A 21,026-nucleotide genomic window follows, 5' to 3' on the forward strand; every position below is an offset into this window, starting at 1 on the left:
TGCTGGACATATGAAAAAATAATGGTCTGCAGAATTACAACTAAGGCACACTTTTGTTTCACTAATAAAATGGTAGAATAAGTGATTATTTAAGTAACTAGCTTTATTTCTTAATTGGCAATGGATAATATTCTCTTTCCTATTTCCAGTATTATAATATAGTTGTTGTCTAATTTCAGGCTACACACGTGAAAGGCCTAATTTAAATGTACTAAACGTTTGTGAGGTTTTAATATTTTCAGGCAAGTTGTTTCAAAGTTTAATTGCGCAGGGAAAGAAATTATTAGAATATGAACTGGTTTTACAAAATGGTAGATTGAGGTTCAGATTTTCATTACGAGGGTTATAATTTGATATTGACGGTTCAATTTTTTTAAAAAGTTTCAGATAGATAAGTGGGACTTAGGTTATTCTTTATTTGTGTTTAACTTCATGTCATTATTGTTATGATTATGTTCCTTGTATGGTGATTACGAAACGAGATTGCAGTGGTAAAAGAAAGACCCCCTATGGTAGCTAAAAACTTTCGATAAGAACAACGAAAGATTTTGAAATTACACTAAAGACGAAATTGAGTAGACGGCAGTTATCCCACTTTCTGGGCCCTCTGCGTCACAAGGAATCGTAGAAATGTTTCGCCACTTGGCCTGGGGCGGTGGTGCTGTTTTCAATCATGCCTGAGACCAGGTGTTCAATAGGTGAATACACAGTCGGCCAACCTCCCCCTTTACCCCAATTCTATGAATTTAAAAGAGATAGTATAAATATGATTTTTTTGTAGACGATTATTCATGGCGTCAGCTTGGGATGACGAGGATACCGACCAATATACGATGCCGCAACAGTAAGTTTTTCATATCTTAAAAATACCACTGTTTTGTAATTATCAATTTAGCAGAGAACATATTATAGTATTGGAATAGGATTACACCCCCCCCCCTCCAAAAAAACAAACTAAGTAGAATGTCGTCAGATGAGTACCTGTGTGTTTTTATATCTATATAGGGCTCATGAGAGGGGGGCAGCTTGGACACTTGTCAAGTGGCCCGGAGCCTAGTGGGGCCTGGAGGTAGGCTGAGTAATGTTTTTAAAAATATGTTAGTATAAGTTAATAAAAATATAGTACACTGTTACTTGATCGTAACGTAGAATGTGGGTACCTAGTGGCATGGGTAGAATTACAATCGGAATATCTCAGTCCTCGTTCCGCTTTTGGCTCTCGTCACCGTCAGGGTATCCGGACCCTCTTCCGTTTGAATCCAGTTGAACACGATTTTAGATATTGAAACAAATATACTGCCCCCCCCCCCCCAAAAAAAAAAAACCACCCCAAAAAAACAAACTTTTAGACAGTCTGAATTTTCGGGCAGACGGGTAAAGTGAAAAAATTCTAGTTGGCAAAATAAAGTAGAATAAAACACTGATTTTACTTTTCTGTTTAATAAATACCGCGTTTTCTTACTGAATTGACTGAATTAAAACATTTTGTCTGGAGCCACCTTGCTTTGTGTGGCATTTTTCGGGCATGGGTTATTATTTGTGAATGTAATTCCAACAGTCTGACAGGATGATTGAGATTCAGGTCGGAATAGAGTGGAATTTCGGTTGCAAAACCATTGGGCAACTTTGAAGTTGCTAGACAAATGGGCCAGAATATCAGAAAAAACGCGATTAAATTTTCAAAATTGCGAGTTCCTTATACCGTTTGGGTTTGGAATTCATTTCAGCCGTCCAAGTTAGACTATATTGGACAACATTGAAGTTGGTGTATTTACTGACTGGAATAGCCGTTTGTATACGAGACCTTTTTCGGGCATTTCAGCCCCCCCCCCTCACTCAACATCCATCGGGTCCTTACGCCTATGATGCCATACATAATGTTGTGTTAAATCTCAGTGACCTATAGTTACCCTAGATAACCATAAATAACCATATATCTTTCAAATATTTTCGATCAATCTTCCCGACACCTGCCGGGTTGCTTGTCCTAGGGTCCAGAATGCCCTGTTGTGGGCCCTATATCTATCTCTAACATAAGATACAGTGCAGCAGACAAGGGTAAGGCATATTATAAGGAAAAATTTCACATGTGGATACAAATGTCAAAATTTGCTCAATCAATATTTGGGAGCAGTGTCGTCTTAAAAGCATTATAGCTGTCAGCCCCGTAGGCAAAGCAGTGCACTGGGTCCCTTTACTACACAATCATTCACCGAAATAAAAATGTAAATGGTCGATAGAATTAATCATTAGATCGTAAGGTATGTGATTGAAGGGGCGTAGTTTCGATTCCTTGTACGCGACAAGGAGTATGGTCGCCTGTCCAAACTCGTGTATCCTCACACAGCTTAAGACCCTACGTGCAAGCGGATTATTGAAATAAAATTGAACGATATTTGTGAAAAGGGGAGCTGCCATTTTGTCAGTCTCGGTCAGATTTTCACGAAATTCGAACTCAATCGTCATTATTGTGTAACCGTTACAGATTTGAACGGTTTTTGAAATAAAATAAAATTGTGAACTATAGAGCGCCCACATTAAATTTTTTTTGTGGACACTCTACTGGTCACATTTTTTTATAAGGCCAAAATTTCATGTGGACGTATATTGTCGTCGCCCCTGTCCATCCGTCCACAATTTAGTTAAAGGTATATTTCCTGAAGAACTCAGTTCCTTTCGACAATATTGGCGTGTATCAGACCGTAACCTCGTGGATTATGGCCCCTGATTGTAGCCTACGAAAAATCACGTTTTTAGCTTGTGGGCACTCTAAAAGTCACAATTTAAATCCGATTTTGATGTATCACCGTTACACCCTAATGAAGTTGAATTCGAATTTCGTGAAATTCAGACCAAAACTGCCCGACAAAATGTCCGTACCTCGTAGGCAAATAGTGTAAAAGTGTGTAATACCAAAGTTAAGGACCCTCTAGAGGACACAATTTTTATCCTATTTTAATGAAACTTAAAATATATCCCAAAGCAAAGATCTCGGTTCCTTTCGATATTCGCGCATATCGGACCGTAATTTCATGGATTATGGCCCCTGATTGTGCGACAAAATCGCATTTTTAGACCCGTGATTCCTCTTGAGGTCACAATTTTTATCCGATTTGAAAAACCGTTCAAATATATGTCGGTTACACCCTAATGACGATTGTGAAAATCGGTCCGAAACAGCCCGACGTAAATAGTGTAAAAGTATTTAATGCCAAGGCTGTGGAACCTATAGAGGTCACAATTGTTTCCCAATATTGATGAAACTTAAAATATATGTTTATATCCCAAAGATCTCGATACTAATTTCCTGGATTGTGGCCGGCCCCTAATTGTACAAAAATCGCCTTTTAGACTCTCCCTGTCCATCTCTAGTAAAATGCGGTCGTATCTTGCATGGTAACCGATTGTTTTAAGTTATTATAGCGGGAACCGTCAGCTCATTATCTAATCTTGCATACTGCCCCTTTTAATGCACGTGGGGTTGGATGGCCGAATGGTTAGCACGTGCGCGCTGTATCATAAAGCCTGTCATTGAGTCAGCTGGCGTGGTTTCGAAGCCCCGGTTGTACGTGACAAGGAGTAGGGTCGCCTGTCCAACCTCATGGGTTTTCTCCGGGTCCTCCGATTTCCCCCCACTGCTAAAGAGCCCTACGCGCAGGCGAATTATTGAAATAAATTAAACCATATGTTAGTCTCTCTCTCTCTCTCTCTCTCTCTCTCTCTCTCTCTGTGTGTTAATGCACTGTAATAATCAACTATCAATGTACTATCAACTTCCCAAAGCAGAACAGTTTACATCACTGTTAGATTAAAGCGGTTGGGTTGTCGACTGCATCACAATCATGCCAATGGCATTGGACCATGATAAAAAAAATAGGTGGTTACTGCAATGTTCGATTAAATGTGATTCGTGCCACATTGTAAAAGTGCATTCGTACGTATGGATACTGATAGTTACCACTTATTAAGAACTAAAACTACGTTGTAAGATATCCGATGACTCCATCCACCAGGAATGAAAGGTTGCGTCGTGTTTCGATTCTTGGCGGCTTAATCCCGGCAATGTAAAACTTAAGAAATCCATATTTTTATATGCCCATATTTTTATGTGGACGTATATTGTCGTTGCCACTGTGCGTCTGGACGCCCGTCCACAATTTCTATCCGATTTTGATGAAACTTGAATTGCATGTTTATAACCCCACGATCTTGTTTCCTCTCGATATGTACTCAAATAGTGTTAAAGTATGGACTATCTAGGTTGTTGAGCCTCTAGAGGTCACAATTTTGATCCGATTTTGTATATATGTATATATCCCAAAGATCGCGGTTCTCTCCTTTTGATATTCGCGCATATCGGACCGTACCTTCCTGTATTATGACCCCTGATTGTACGAAAAATCATTTTTTTTAGCGTGTGTTCCCTTTACGTGTCACAATTTTTATGTGATATTACAATCCCTTCAAACATATCACCGTTACACCCTAATGACGATTGCTCCTCGTACGCAAACATCGTGCTAATACCAAGGCTTAACTTAACATATATGTTAAGTTTCATCTAAATCGAACCAAAAAATTATGGGATCTAGAAGGTCAACAGATATTTTTAAATTAACATTTTGCGTAAAATACATGGACCATAACCCAAGAAGTTGTGGTCTAATGCGCGGCAGATCTTTTGACCCTTAACTTACATTGTAAGTTTCAACTTAAACTGAAAATAAAAATTAATCTGAAAATAAAATAAAATTACAAACAAAAGTTAAATAAATTAAAAAGTAGAATGAAAAAAATCAAAATTAATGAAAATTCTTCGTAGCCTATCGCTACCATAGTACCCCACAATACTTAGGGGCTTTTCTGATTAGGCATTATCTTAGAAATGAAATGAAATGGAGTTTAACGTCCTACTGTTCTGCTCCTAACCTGGGCTAATGAAGACGGGCATTATCTTAGGTTATATTATATATAAAATGTTATAAAATCTGAAAAGGCACAATCAATATAAAAACTGAAAAAGTATATCTGTATAAATCAAGCTTCAAAGAACTTGAATGGATTTATTTGACCTGGGTCGGCTGTGAGGTTATTTCTTTTCATTTATTTCTTTGATGGGAATGTCGGAAATAAGAATGTCACAAACTGTTTAATTGTAACATGTAACAAATTGCACTTTTTAGGTCATTTGCCATGGGTTTATTCCAAGAAAAAGTCCATTATTTTGCATTGTTTCGCTCGACACGCCCTTTTAAAATTTTCTCTATCCAACCGATGTATCTAAAGATAAAGTTAAAATACGATAGCCTAAAACTGTGACAATCTGACTAGGGAGTGTCCTAGTTGAAGTTTTTGCGTCATGTACCTAATGCAAAATCCATGCTCGGAATACATGAATCACCCATTCCCAAAAAATGGCGTCTCGCTGTTGCATTGTTGGAGATCCGTGAGCAAACTCGCGAGGAGGCCGCCATTGCTTTACATGGGATTTCTTTGACCTAATTTCTAAAAACGCCGATTTTACGTTAATTTTAGTGATGGGGGATATTTCATATGATGTGATAGAGACACAGATGGTTGATGCACGTAAAGAATACCTCAGAAAGCACATTCTGAAGTAAACAGATCGCAAAAAGGTAAAATGAAAACTTCAAAACAAACAGCGGTCAAAACTTAACCAGCGCTTCCAACTCCTTTTTGCGGCCTGCACACTTAAGATTTCGCTTTCTCAGGTATTCTTTAAGTGCATCAACCTTCCAGGTCTCTATCACATCGTATGAAATATCCCCCATCCTTAAAATAACAGTAAAATCGGCGTTGATAAGAAATTGATAAGAAACGATTTGCATGGATATCAGGCAAATGATAACAGCTATTACATCAAGAGAAACTTATCCGTGTGTCAAAACGGGTCATAGTTCATTAGGTCAATATTCTGCCCAATCTGTTTCACAGAGGCATTGTAATCGCAATATCTCTGTATAAGATGACTGACCTTTATAAGTTCAAATACCTTCTACATGTGACGTCACATCACGCGACGTCGATTATTGGCTCTATTGCGCGTGTATTGTTTACATAATGTGAACTGGTCCGGGCAGAATGGCACCCTTTACTCATTTATATACCCATTTACACCAAATAGAAAATATTTTTATGCAGATATACGTCAAACACCGTTATTCAGTGTTCTAATACATAAAAAAAGATGTTCTAGAACAAAATTTTTTAGAAGGAGAAAAGTTAATTGTAGCGGGCTAGCGTAAATTCATTCCTGATCTGGGTGTATTCTGCCAAGCCGCAAAGCATTATGGGATACTATGATAGCGATAGCCTACGACGAATTTTCATGTTAGTATTCATTTGATTTTAACAGTCATTTAATTCCGTTTTTAATATGAAATTCATTTTGATTTTGATTTTCAATTTGATTTGGTTTTCAAGGATTTCCGATATTTACTATGGCCCCTGATCAGTTTGAATAATCGTATAGACACTCTAGAGGTTAAAGTTGATATCCGATTGACTTTAAATTAGTACCCGTTGATTAAGGTCATGAGACGAAAAAGCCTATTGATGTTCAAGGATGTCCGATAATTACTGCCGGAGTTATGGCCCTTGCTCACTTTGGAAAATCTTGTGGACGTTCTAGAGGCTAATGTTATCCTTCGATTGATTTTAAATTTATACACAGTGTTTATGGTCACGAGACAAAGACTTTAAATGATTTGCAAGGAGTTACGATAATTACTGCTAGAGTTATGACCCTTGATTACTTTGAAAATTCTTGTGGATGCTCTACATGGCAACGTTATCATTCGGTTGACTTTATACAATAAACGTTAACATGGGTCAGCACTAGAAGCCAAACAAATTCTATTGATTTCTGATAATTACTATCTGAGTTGTTACTCTTAACCAGATTTTAAATTATTGTAAATGTTTCATTACCGACAAAAGAAAAAAAACCGCGACAACCCTTGTTGACTTCGCGGACGACGTGACTGCTGTGGGCGTATGTTTCGTTTTCTGGCAACCTATCCTTATGTTGTTTTGTTTTTATTATGTTTTAACAGACCAAGACTGGGTCGGCCAAATTCAGACCGAAGAGGGAAAGAGCGGAAGAAAGATACACGACTTACAAGAGAGAAATTCGAAGAATATTTAGGCTTAGATCCAAATGAGATATTGATACAACTTACTAGGGCCAATGGTGGCTTAAAAAGTTTTTTAGGAAATGGGGCGCTTGATTCTAAACTTATACCAGTGGCCATGAAAAGTTTTAGCAAAGCCTGTCAATGTGAATTAGCAGAGGAAGAAAAGAATCATCTCTTGAGCTGCATTTTAGACTCTCCATTCATAGATCAGCTCATGTTATACTACTTCCACGACACGGTAACACCTGAACTCTTGGAAAACACCATGGAAGTTATGTTGTCCATTATGAGGAAAATGCCAGCCGCCGGAAAAAACAAAATTGATTTACTTTTGCAAATTATAGGCAAAAGGGATAATTTGGGCGAAGAATCGACAAGGAAACTGCAGGATATTCGATCTATCCTGAAAACAATCCCCGATTCAAATGAAGGAATAAGGCAAAGACGTCCGGACAATGATAACGACGCTCCCCCGGAAGACTTCAGGAACTTAACAATTATACCACGTGCATGCGACATAGACGTCAGCAAAGAACCATTTTTAAGGAAGAACAAAACAAACGATCGATATGACAATCATGATCATTATTTGGACGTGCAATTCAGACTGCTTAGAGAAGATTTGATAGCTCCTTTGAGAGAGAGCATTAGTGAATTCCGAAGTCATGGTAGTAACACTGAACGTTCAACTTTAAAGGCCTATTTGAAGGTCAGATTAGTTCGTCCCGTATGTAGATTAAACGGCCTTGGGTATCGAATAAGCTTTGACACTAACCAAATAGCGCGTGTAAATTGGGACACAAGCAGGCGTCTCATCCACGGGTCGCTTCTGTGCTTGTCAACTGATAATTTTCAAACGTGTGTTTACGCCACAGTCGTGAATCGAGAAATAGACAATATCAAAAATGGACTTATTGACGTTTGTTTCGAATTCTCGGAGGTAGATGACTTGAACGACTTTGTTGACTCTAACCAATCCTCGACATTCGTTATGGTTGAATCCCCGTCATATTTTGAGCCATACAAACATGTTCTAATAGCAATGCAACGGATGGGAGAAAATAACTTTTCTTTCTATCGATACATTGTAGAAGGTGCAAAGGATGTATATCCTCCGGCATATTTACGACAAAATGTAACTCTAAGTTATGATCTTCGACCTCTAGCAGATAATGGCTATCGTTTTGCGGACAATGACGATGGTTACACATTTAATCAGAAGTTAGATGGATTACAAGAAGTTGATATCCTTGATGATGCGGCATGGCCTACGGCAGATGAACTAAACTTAGACCAATCCCAATCAGTTGCATTCCGAAACGCATTATGTAGAGAATTTGCCATAATTCAGGGCCCCCCTGGAACTGGTAAGACTCACCTTGGATTGAACATATTAAAAATCCTTCTTCACAACCGAAATATTTGGCAGACTGATGAGAACAAAACTCCAATAGTGGTCATTTGTTACACGAATCATGCTTTGGACCAATTCCTGTGTGGCGCGTTGGATTTCTTTGATGGTAAAATGGTTCGGGTGGGGTCCAGAAGTAAAAACGAAAAAATAAAAGAATTTTCCATCACAAATCACAGAATACGATCACGACAACTGAAGCAAGTTAGTCAGGCAGTTCATGTTTCCAGATACAACATGAAAATAGAACTGGATAATTTAAAGAAGGAAATAGAATTAAATGCCGTCCAGCTTGAAATTGCTCAACGGGAAATAATCCAAGAGAGTTGTTTTAAGGATGAATCTATAATAGAAGATATGCATTTTCAACAGTTGAAATCGAGAAATGGGCTACTTCATTGGCTTGGGATACAAAATGACCTGGAAAAGATACACGACATTCCACCACAGGCACAGCATGGACTAGAGCAAGATCAATTTGAGGATTCAGAATCTGACGAGGGAGTTGATGATACAGATGAATTACAGATGTCTGATTTCGAAGATATGCGCCTTTTGGACGACGATGATCTAGTGGGAATTGACGCTGAGGTGGAAGTTATTAAATCTTCAATAACAGCGTTGAATGTATCTCAGTTAGACAATCTGATTATCGCAAATAATGACATGGACGGGAAACGAAAACGGGTCAAACTGAGATATCTCAAACAAAGCATCCGAAAGAAGATATCATCGGCAGAAACGATGACTAAAGATGAAGTAAACGGCGTTGCGGATTTGAGAAAATTAAAATATCCAGATAGATGGCGACTGTACAGATATTGGATACGAATATTTGTGAAAGTTGTTATGGAAAAGTTGAAGGATAAGGAATTACAATATGGAAAACTAGCCAAAAGATATAATGAAATAATGCTAATAGAAGACAAAGATATAATGCAAAATGCTACAATCGTTGGACTGACAACCACTGGGGCAGCTCGTTATCAGGCTGTGTTGGCAGATATTGGTCCAAAAATTGTCATATTTGAAGAAGCTGCAGAAGTTTTGGAAGGTCACATAGTGGTGAACCTCTGCAAGAAGTGTGAGCATGCTATCTTTATAGGTGACCATAAACAACTCCGTCCAAACCCAACCGTTCACAAGCTTGCGAAGGAATTTAATCTGGAAATTTCCCTTTTCGAAAGACTTATAGGTAATAATATTCCATATGACACACTGAAACTTCAACATCGTATGCGTCCTGAAATATCTACGATCATACACAGTATTTACCCTGACCTGAAAGACCATGATGTTGTTAAGAATTATGAAGATATTTTAGGCGTGGACAGAAATATATATTTCATTAGCCACTGCCAACCAGATGAAGTAAATTGTGAGACGACGACCCGTGTTAACCAATTCGAAGGAAAATATTTGAAGGCGTTATGCAAGTACCTGATGAACCAGGGTTATCGTCCACAGAGAATAACAATTTTAGCTACATATTCTGGCCAGCAGCATTATCTTTCATCAATCATGAGGAAGGAACAGTATAAAAACGTACGAATCGCCACCGTAGATAGTTATCAGGGTCAGGAGAATGACATAATACTTCTATCCTTAGTAAGAAGCAGTCAAGAAGATGGGATAGGATTTTTATCCCAAAATAATCGACTATGTGTTGCGTTTTCAAGAGCTAAAATGGGATTCTATGTCATAGGTAACTTCGAACACTTGCAAAAGCACAGTCCTCTAATTAAGGAAATGACCGGAAAAGCTCACAAAAACAAAATCATAGACGAGTGTTTACCACTGAGTTGCCCTATTCATGGTTTTCTCATTAAAGCTACACAACCTGGGCATTTCAAAATTTCCAGTGGCGGCTGTAAGAAACAATGCAATACACGATTGAAATGTGGGCACCAATGTACCCGAATATGTCATGGTAACGATCGAAATCACCAAGATGTCCAATGTTCCAATAAGTGCGTAAGACAATGCGACAATAGTCATCCTTGTCAAAAATTGTGCTTTGAGATATGTGGACCTTGTATGATACCGATGACAAAAACTATTCCGAGATGTGGGCATGAGGTGGATGTACCTTGTTCTGAAGAACCATGGAAAGCTAAATGTACTGCTACGATGACGAAGACATTGCCTTGTGGGCATAAAGGCAAAGGTATCTGCTCCCCTCTGCTGGAGACTAAATGTATGGCTATGGTTGAGGTAGATCGCGAACGCTGTGGTCATAAAATAATTATACCTTGTCATGAAAAAGATTCGAGTAAATGCAACCACCTTTGTGGCGAAACGTTAAAGTGTGGTCACGACTGTAAAGGCACATGTGGAGATTGTTATAAAGGGAAGCTCCACATGCCATGTCAAGAGCGATGTGGAAGAACTCTAATCTGCGGGCATATCTGTTTGGATGCGTGTTCCGTTTGCCCCCCATGTTACCAGTCCTGCATTAACAAATGTAAGCATAACGAATGCACCAACAAATGTGGCGAACCCTGTATCCCTTGTAATGAGGGGTGTAAATGGCGATGCAGACACCATGTATGCACAAAACGCTGCAGCGAATTGTGCGACCGAGTGAAATGTGACGAACCATGCAGGAAACTATTGGCTTGTGGTCACCAATGCATTGGACTTTGTGGCGAATATTGTGGCGAACCTGGTCAACAAATATGTAGAGTGTGTGATCGTGATAAGTTAGAAGATTTACACATATGGGGAGAGGAAGATGTTAACGTGTCTAGGTATATTTACTTAGAAGATTGTTGTCATATTTTTGAAGTTAATGGATTGGATAAATTAATGGAGACGGATCCAACAGCAGATAGTGAAATAGGTATTAAACGATGCCCTATGTGTAACACGATGATAATCAAGACATCAAGATATGGAAATATAGTAAAGAAAGCTCTTCAACACGTTCATAACATAAAAACCAAGATTGTTGGTGCCTCCGTACGTATTGCAGATCTTAAGAAAAAAATTGAAGAAAAGAGACGGGTTTCAAACGAGCTCAGGTCATTTATTCAACGAATATATGGAGATGATGAAATTGAAGCTGAAAACAAACTACGGGCCGTTGTGTCACAGATAAGCATATATGAAAATATAACATCTCGCTGTCAACAACTTGACAATACAAGAAGACAACTGGGTCTCGATGAAGACTACTTTAAGACAGTTCTAGTTTTCGTGCATCAGATGAAAGAGTGGGTCAGCATCAGGAGAACATTGTTTTCAGAGCAAGAGGTACATGATGCCAAGGCAGGGCTGAAAAAGCTAAAGAACTGGGTTATATTATCCGTAGGTCGTGCCAGAACCAGCGATAAAGTTGATAAAATACCGGCCCAGTTCATGGGACGTTTGGCTTCCGCAATTCGAGAAATGGAGACGGATCATACTATTCCCGATGATGACATGACATTGATGATTGAGACCATTGAACAATACATACCAAGGAGTACTCTAGGTATCACAGATCAAGAGAGGTTAAATATCGTTGCTGCTATTGGTGGAAGAAAGGGTCAATGGTATCAGTGCAGAAACGGTGAGTTAAATGTTATTGTATTTAATCAAGGGAGTGGAGCAGTGCTTCGGCAAATAGAAGCGAAACGCCGCTGATTTACAGTGAAATACATGATGTTATCCGTATAGAAAGTTATAACCAGCACCCACCATTTATCGTTTTCGGTAACGGATATATCTGGATAGTTGTCCAGTCCACTGTTATGTAGGATTGATGAAATATACTTTACCTATATATGTTACCTAACGATGGATCTTTTAAAGTATATATATCCCTGTTTTGTATTCTTTCAGGACACTATTACTCAATTGGCGATTGTGGTAGACCAGATGGAACTGCTAATTGTCCTGAGTGTCATGAAATTATAGGTGGAGAGAACCATGCACTACACGCTGGCAATATAGAGGCTCCCGAAATGGATGATGCACAGGGCCCACTACATACAGAAGAAAGTGATTATCTTTATGCTTTACAGTTACAGTTTGAATAAATATTATAATGAGAAGTCATAAATCCCTTAGCTATATATGAAAGAGGGGTTCCTGCATTGGTCTACAACCAAATTAAATATTTTCGACTCCCAAGTCTCCTATTTAAAAGTACTTTTTTCGAAACACCCAGCGCTCTACGGGAACGCAATTTTCTTTTACACATTCTGCTGGCATAGTCCACTTGTTAGAACACTAATTTGATCTGATTTTATTCCGACTTCGTTTATTGACGTAGCAGACTACAATATTGCGAAAGTTGAATATATAATAGGAATATCAGCCCAAAAATGGTTCGATTCCATTCAGTATTTACAAAGGGTGATTTAACAATTTAGCAACACCCGACTTCCCCTGTAGATGATATGAACAAGACGGGACCATTTACAAGTCTCAGGCAAAATCTCTTGATGGGCCTCTTTTTGATCTGATGTAACCCAAGCCGGAAGATTATCTACCGTTTATATGTTAAACATACATTATTCTTAAACATACATTATGTAAGATTTAGATAAAGATCTGGCCGTTCTTGCTATAATAGTTGAAAATAAGATAATGAAAAATGAATATATTGATAATTTTATTCAAATTACTTTATTCTGAGCGAAGTTATCACTGTTTGTAGTTTTGACAAGATGCTGGTTATTCGATTCTGAGGCTCGCCTTTCCAGTATTAAATTAAATCATTGAATGACCGAACCGTTCGAATCTACTTAAAATCGGAGCACCTAGAATTAATTATGGCCGTGTCATGTTAATATAATTTATATAACATTTAAGGCCTAAAAAGACCTGCAAAAGGCGGATTTAGCTCTTGAATAATGCCCCTTTAATTAAATAATCCGTTTTAATACATTTAGAATAGATTTCTCCAAAAACAAATACAAATACCGTTCCACGGCTTTAATATGTGTGTATATATGATATTTATATGATGTATTATAATTGGTTGACACCATTAATATATTATCAAGTTTTATCTTAACTTGATATATTTCAGTTTTACTATATGTAATAATTTAATATTCACACCATTCATTTAATATCAACTTTTATTTTATATTGATATATTTGTGTTTTACATACATTATTCGTAATAATTTAATATTCTGTATTAGTTGTACATATATTAGTAATATGACTTTATGTAATGACTTATTTCTCTATATTGGTGTCGTTAAAGGGCACAACGGTGTCGATTTCTTTCATATTCCTTCAATAGATATTTGAATTTTCTTATGTAATCGAAAATGTCCCTTATAGAATCGTATTGTTGTGTATAGAACATATAAAGAACAACATTAAATCGTGAATATCCGTACCGGGCCCTTATTCACGAAAACTTAAACTAAGATACAATCGAAATTTTAAGAAATACTGCAATTCGATTGGCTGACCAGTAAAATCAATTTGCATATATCCAATTTGCATATTGGTCAGCCAATCGAATTGCAGTATTTCTTAAAATTTCGATTGTATCTTAGTTTAAGTTTTCGTGAATAAGGGCCCCGAAAAGAATTAACATTTCAGGAAAACTAACAGTGTGTTCGAAATCAGAATTGTTAAATAGAAGTTCATGAAGGACAACCTATGGGATATATATAGTGAAAGAAACACCAGAATACAGGAAAATTTAGCACTTTGCGAAATTCAAATAAATAATTTGTGATCAGACAACAAATCTGAATCAGTTAATCATAGATTAAAAGAGCTTGCAACACGAAATGGCCAAATTAACTACAACAATAAATTATACAAATTCTAAATCTAAGATGCGCATTTTATGGGTATGGTAAAAAGCTCTCATCAGTTAAATTTGACGCGTGGCAATCGAAAGACCAATGCGAAGATATTAATATTTTTTCAATTTTTGAATGACAAAAGGATGGTATCTGTTCCAACTAAAAACATTCGCTCATTTTAAAGTCATGCATCGAAAGGTTTAGTAGGGTAAAAATCTTAAATCTTGGACGCAGAAAACTACAATGGCAGACAGGGCGCGTAGTTTAAAAAAGAATTCCACTTACGAATTTATGTTGTCTTTATATATCTATTCAGACCCATATGTCAAAATTATTATAGAATGTATAAATTATAATAATAGTACCCCGCCCCCTCCCCTCCCCCTACTTGACAAATTTTATTACAGTTTATCGGTCATAATGTATACTATATATTTTGTGATGTACTCACTGTATTCTACTCTTTTGCTGCTGTAAGTTTTGTATAGTTGAGGAGATAGTATAATTTCTATCTTTCGATATTAAATGTTTTATGTACATTATCAAAGCAATGTATCATAAGGCGGCAGAATTAGAGAAATCAAAATGCCCACCCCCGTCCCCTCAAACACACCCACACACCCACTGCGACTTATCTTTTGAAATAAATCAGGTTATAATCGCTACTTCTTCAAGGTAGTGGTTAGTTTTATAATCTTCCGTGTATAAAATTATATTAGAACTATTTCGTGCAGTGAAGACTCTTCAGTAAACACTGAAATGAAATGGGGTTTCACGTCCTACTTTTGTGCACCGACTGGGATAATGAAGATAGGCATACGCCATAAACTTACTGTGCTATGTGGGTTATTTTGCCCGGACAACGACACCACAGCTAATCGTATTTCAAATTCCAACTGCCAAGGGTTCTTTTACGTACATGCCAATGTGTAAACTAAAGTTTGGTTTTTGGCCCACCCTAACGAATAGACACGTCCGACCCCACGCCCTTCACCAATGACAAGCACAAACCACGTCGGAAAATCCCGAGGAACTTTCTCGGCTAACACCCGGAGCGGGCCCGAAATCCCCTGCTCTTACTGAGCCACTGCGACTTCCTCTTTTAAAAGAATCAGAGTTTAATTGAGTAAAAGGTTATAGAATTAAACATGCCTGATAGATGCCTGAGCTCAAATGTATCCTTCAATATAGGGCTTACATTGATATTTGGACGTTTAAATACTACGGATTATTTTATAATGGTATCTGCCAAACTATGTGTGTCTGTGTGATTATAATAATTCTAACAATGGACCTATTTGGTTTGACAAGCGCTATAACAATGAATTCAGTCCATACATGTATAGGTCGATCTGCTACAAATAAATTAAGATTAAACGTTATTATACACGAGTTATTTTTCTTCCCAGTGGCTACAAGGATGAAAGTCAGAGTTCACACAAAAATAGCTGAAATGAAATGAAATGAAATGGGGTTTAACGTCCTACTGTTCTGCTCCTATACTGAGCTAATGAAGACGGGCATACGCCGCACTCTTATATCGAATTCCAACTGCCAGGGGATCTTTTACGTGCATTCCAATATATACACGGGACCTCGGTTTTTCGTACAAAAATAGCTATTATTGTATCCAATAGAATGACACTTGGCACAAGAAATGTTCAAATTACAAAGTACAGTCTTAAAATATGTGATCGACTTGGAATGTCGGTAGACTTCGGGTGGATTTGGGCAAATCCTCCTTCCTGTGAAAGTGTAAAATTGCAGTTCCTGGGCCAGAAGACTGAGAGCGTGGGGTTTGCAAACAAGAAGTCTAGGATTTTTGAACGTGAAATAGAGGGACGAGACAATCACGAGTTGAGGAAATCAATCGGGTGCTCTGGTTCAATATCACCGACTTAAGGCACTGTTTCCTGCCGTTGCCGCGTTGAATAAACACTATCATCTGTTACCCTTGTCAGTAAATCCGTGAACCTATCTTGGAAATAGAAACGTCGTATTCAGAGCTTTTGAGAGGTTTGTTTGTAATTAGGATTCTGCAGGAATTCTTTATAAACTTCAAACATTAGAACCGAGATAAACAATCAGGTGAACAAGCTTCTGTTTTCTTGTCTCGCTATCTGTTTTTGGTACAGGCCTGTATGTCACAAATCAATATTCGTTACTGAAGTACTAATTATAGCACTAATGATAACAAACAATAGATAAATAAATCTTTATTTAAATAACATCAAATTAACGTTAACGCATATTTGATTGAAACAGGTTTAATAAATATCAACATATAATATTAACAATTATATAAATTACACATTTAATCACAATAACATCTTTGGCAATAAGGGAGTCCACTCATGGTCGTACCGAGCTGGGGCAACGGACGGCTAGGCAGTAGAAATTTTGTTTCTCTTGATGGCAGTTTCGTTGCGAAACTGAAAAGGCAGCACATGAGAGGAGCTGAGAGCATGAGTATAAGGCAGTTGTAAGTAGGACAACTGCGGAATCTGAGTAGGAGTTGATTTCGGGGCCATGGTTGCTATAGGATTTTAACTTCGGATGAAGAAAGCTCGGGTTGTAAATTTTGTCAGATAAAACTATGAGCCAAAGTGTTAAGATAATTATGATATATTTTTGAGGGAAAAAGAATTAAGCTACGGCTTAATTAAATGCCAAATGGAATTGCAGGTTGATGAGGGAACACGAGTGAACCCTAAGACCTGTAATGAAAGCTCCCAAAAATAGTTGTAGAGATAATTTACTACATATAAAGTATCCTTAAATAAATTAACTTTTACTGACTACTGAATACAGATGAGAATAATCGTGGTCTGACCCTGAAAAATTATACACCAGTTACATAAGCCCATTTTCTCTTGTGTATCTATAGACTTGGCATCTGTTCTAATGTATTTCTGGAAGCATTCAGATGACCATCTCCCCCATAGGTTTGGTGAGGTGGTTTGGCACTTGGGCTCTGGCCGCTGTGGCGCTGTCATGGCCGCTGCTATTCTGAAGCTGTGCCCATTATATTCATTTGATTGAAAACCCAAGTTGTTAAGAGCTTCCTTTAAAATATTTATAAATAAAGACCTGCCTAGGCCCGTACCTTGCTGCTAACAAATGGAGGATCCTCGCTTAATGCGCCACTGCTGTTTCTAAGAATTAAATAATTCTGCATAATAGCTACTGGGCATAATTGTGGCGAGTTTCTAACTCGGTTAATAGATATAGTCACCCCTTGTCTGAAGACTCAAAATTATCTAATGACATAAAATTCACGTCTGACATTGATATGTTAATATGGGGGTCAATAGGTACAAGTTCCATGAAAGCGATGTACATGTCATTCTGTTCTAAAAAAAAAAGATCGTTAGGCCACGCACAAGAAAACCAACTCCGACTGAAATAACCACCATATCCTTTACTGCCACTAGCATCTGTGTATAGATCTATATCGGCCGATTCTACAATAAATAGGTCATGGAAAAAAACGATTTGGCATTCCAGAGTTCTAAAAAGTCTATCACGTCGACAAACCACATTAAGGTATATGTGATGGTGCAACTCCTTAACCACTGATACTAAAGACAATAGGTATAAGACAAAGCTTCTTCCTGGTATAACGCTTAGATGCCCGAGTAGGCTAAGCAGCTCTCTTTTCGTGACCTTATTAAGTGAGGAAAATGATTTCAGGATGCACAAAATTTATTCCACCTTGTCTTAAAAGGGATACGGAAGCTTTCATCCTAATGCTATCAAGGTCTATACCTAGAAAAAGTCATAGCAGGTTCCATGGTTTTGTTGGGATGTATAGGGATATCTAGACTCCTAAACCATTTTTCAATGTTTGTACAGGTTTTGCACCATATGATGACGTACTACTAATTAACAGAAAATCATCAAGCAAATACAAAAGATATACTAGGCCATAATTAACGGTGTATGGCTTGGAAAGGAGAGAAAATATTTTTGGACTACTGCGTGATCCAAAACACAACCTCATAAAGAAATAGTATTGTCCTTCCCACATCACACCATGATAGGCCCACAAGTCAGGTGATATAGGGAGCGGCTTAAAGGCATCTACAATGTCTGTTTTGTTGAGTATGACCCCTCTTCCATACTCGTTCATGCAAGAATGTTCAGGTTGATTCCTGGCTGACAAGAGATTTTTACACACATAACGTTTTGAGGGGAGGGAGGTAAATCCTGTGTCAAAACCATGCTTCAGACCATTTATGATCACAGCAGTAAAATGTTTATCAGGGTGGTTCTGTGATTCCAATTCCAGAGCAGCAATGTTGATAGGGGTAGTCGCCTTAAAGATATAATTTGTTCCGGGAATTCGGGATACATATTGTTTAAAATTCGTACTCAAGGTTATGTAGTTATGGACAAAAATCAACTGTAAGCTTTAGTTTTAACATTTATTCTGCGTCTTTATTTCTTACACAAACGTTGGTTGAGTGGTTGCTGGAACGACATCTGCTGCATATATATATATGTAACATTTTAGTGAAGTTAACATGAGTGAATGAGCATCGAACAGAATTAAAATTGTTACAAATTTCTTTCCCGTTATGAAAAAGTCTGGATCTACCATGTTTATGAAATTTTGAAGTTGGTCTTCTAAATTTTTCGTTGGTACCATAGCCGCTCTACGGAGTATTGGAAAAAGTTGAGTTAGATACGACTAGGGGACAGAAGCCAGGTACATGCGGGGAACTCTGACCGCGATCACAGGACATGCTCTTGATACAAGCAAAAAGCCTCAAGAGAAAGCCTTGTTGTACTCGTAGAAATGGGAACTACCAAACTGCAGGAATAGACTATCAATAAGGCCCGCATACCCGTCTAGTTCTTTTCTGCGCTCTGGTTCTTTCTCACATATGACATTCTTATAACGCGAGAAAGCCAATCTGAATTCGTTGATGGTGAGATTCCTATGAAGTCTAGGGTCATTAGACTTCACCACGACTTGATTTCCAGCTTGGTCTATAATTTTTGTTCCACCATCAGTCTCCATCCCTTGCACTAGTAGCAACGCTAAATTAACATGTTTATGGGCATAATTGACTTTTCTCGCGTTCTGTGGGACAATATTTACATCTGGTAAATTGTTTATCGGAATTTTCTTAACATCAGTTGCCATACCTGTAAAAGGGGCGAGATGATTATCTACCACCGCTTCGGTGTAGCAGACGACAGGAACGAGAACGAGTCAACAAATACGAACGAGGCTCTAGTGCCCTAATTCGATAAAACTACGGAAGTCCTAAGTGGTAACTCTACTATCCTAAGACATCACGAAGAGTGGAATGGGTCTTAATTTAGTTATATAAAATATAGTTAATAATAACTCAAACTCAATTTTCAGTGTAAGTAAATCTGTTGATAATTATGCAACATTTCTTAGTTTCAATTTCAATTTCTGGGAAAACTATTTTAATTACGAGGTCGTATAATATGGCAGATTGTTGTAGCAATATTGCTAGAATTTTTGCTCTTGAAATTAATGATGGCATTATATTGTATTAATTAGTATCTTTGGAAAGTTATTAGATTCACATGTACTTAAATCAAGTTAGCGAATGAGTGGCATACAGTCACATTCTTCAGTAAATTTCCACTATCCATAATAAGGTTGGGTTTCGACGTCTTTTGGTTCCAATAACGAATCTCTCTGATTATTCACATCATATTTGACCAATTAGATAATTGAAGGTCCAAAACCCAAAGCTACAAAACTATCGCACATTTGAGAATTCGTAGGACAGCAGACAGATTCTAGAAGAGAAAAGATGTAGCAATTTTTATCAGCAGACTCACCAAGCGAGTCTGACTGGCTAGGGCTTGGGAATGACTTTAGTATTGTAATCTATACTATGCTTGTAACGAATGAGTGGCATATTGTTACATAAAAAAGAGTCATAATGTGGTACACATTCAATTCGAGGTTGATAACAGATATCTTGTGGGAAATTTCTCCAGTAAATTTTCACTAACCATATATGGCTAGGGTTTGAGAATGACTTTAGTATTGTAATCTTTACTTTGCTTGTATCTATGTATAATAATAATAATAATAATAAAAACTTTATTTAATGAGGCAACGTATTTAGTTTGCAAAAAAAAAACTAATCTTCCATAGGTCCCTCCTAAACTACAAAGACATATATACATGTAATATCAGGATAGATTTAAAATCATTAGAAATGCAATAGCATTTTAAAGTGGGAAGTTTGATAAGTCACTCCCAAACTACAAAACATATACATTATACAAGTAGAATATAGGAAGAACACTATAATTACACACAAAATAAAATAGAGTGCAGTTGCAAGTTAAAAATAATAAGTATGTCATCAGTTGAATATTATGGTTCCTACAGTGTGCAAAATAGATGAGTTTTCAGTTTAATCTTAAAATTTTCAACATTTTTACACATCTTTATATCAAAAGGCAGATTGTTCCATAAAAGACATGCAGAATAATGAAAAGTACGTTTCATGGATTCCGTTTTGCATTTTTGAAGAAAAAGAGATTTACTGGTCTGTGAACGGAGCAAGATATCCGTTTTGGAAACAAGAGATTTTTCAAAAAAATGGAAATTTAGATAAAGTGGAGTATTAAATGTAATAATTTTGAATGATAAGACAATTTTATTGTAAAGAATCCTCTGTGTAAGGGTAAGCC

At 37.4% G+C, this 21,026-nt stretch overlaps 1 protein-coding gene across 1 annotated transcript; it reads left to right on the forward strand.

The window, feature by feature from the left end:
- Window positions 1-359: 359 nt before the first annotated feature.
- On the forward strand, window positions 360-15,712 carry LOC126820043 (NFX1-type zinc finger-containing protein 1). The gene is made up of 3 exons (XM_050548056.2): window positions 360-844; window positions 7,077-12,121; window positions 12,394-15,712. The coding sequence occupies exons 1-3, from the start codon at window positions 792-794 to the stop codon at window positions 12,588-12,590; spliced, it is 5,295 nt and encodes a 1,764-aa protein (XP_050404013.2). The 5' UTR covers window positions 360-791; the 3' UTR covers window positions 12,591-15,712.
- The last annotated feature ends 5,314 nt before the right edge of the window (window positions 15,713-21,026 follow it).

The sequence above is a fragment of the Patella vulgata genome, chromosome 1, assembly GCF_932274485.2.
Source record: "Patella vulgata chromosome 1, xgPatVulg1.2, whole genome shotgun sequence".
Lineage (NCBI taxonomy): Eukaryota > Metazoa > Mollusca > Gastropoda > Patellidae > Patella > Patella vulgata.

Bases quoted from the DNA above. Each gene is read 5' to 3' on its own strand.
- LOC126820043 (XM_050548056.2), top strand. From the start codon at position 792: ATGGCGTCAGCTTGGGATGACGAGGATACCGACCAATATACGATGCCG. The intron at 845-7,076 runs GTAAGTTTTTCA...ATGTTTTAACAG, and splicing joins CAATATACGATGCCGCAACA to ACCAAGACTGGGTCGGCCAA. The intron at 12,122-12,393 runs GTGAGTTAAATG...GTATTCTTTCAG, and splicing joins ATGGTATCAGTGCAGAAACG to GACACTATTACTCAATTGGC.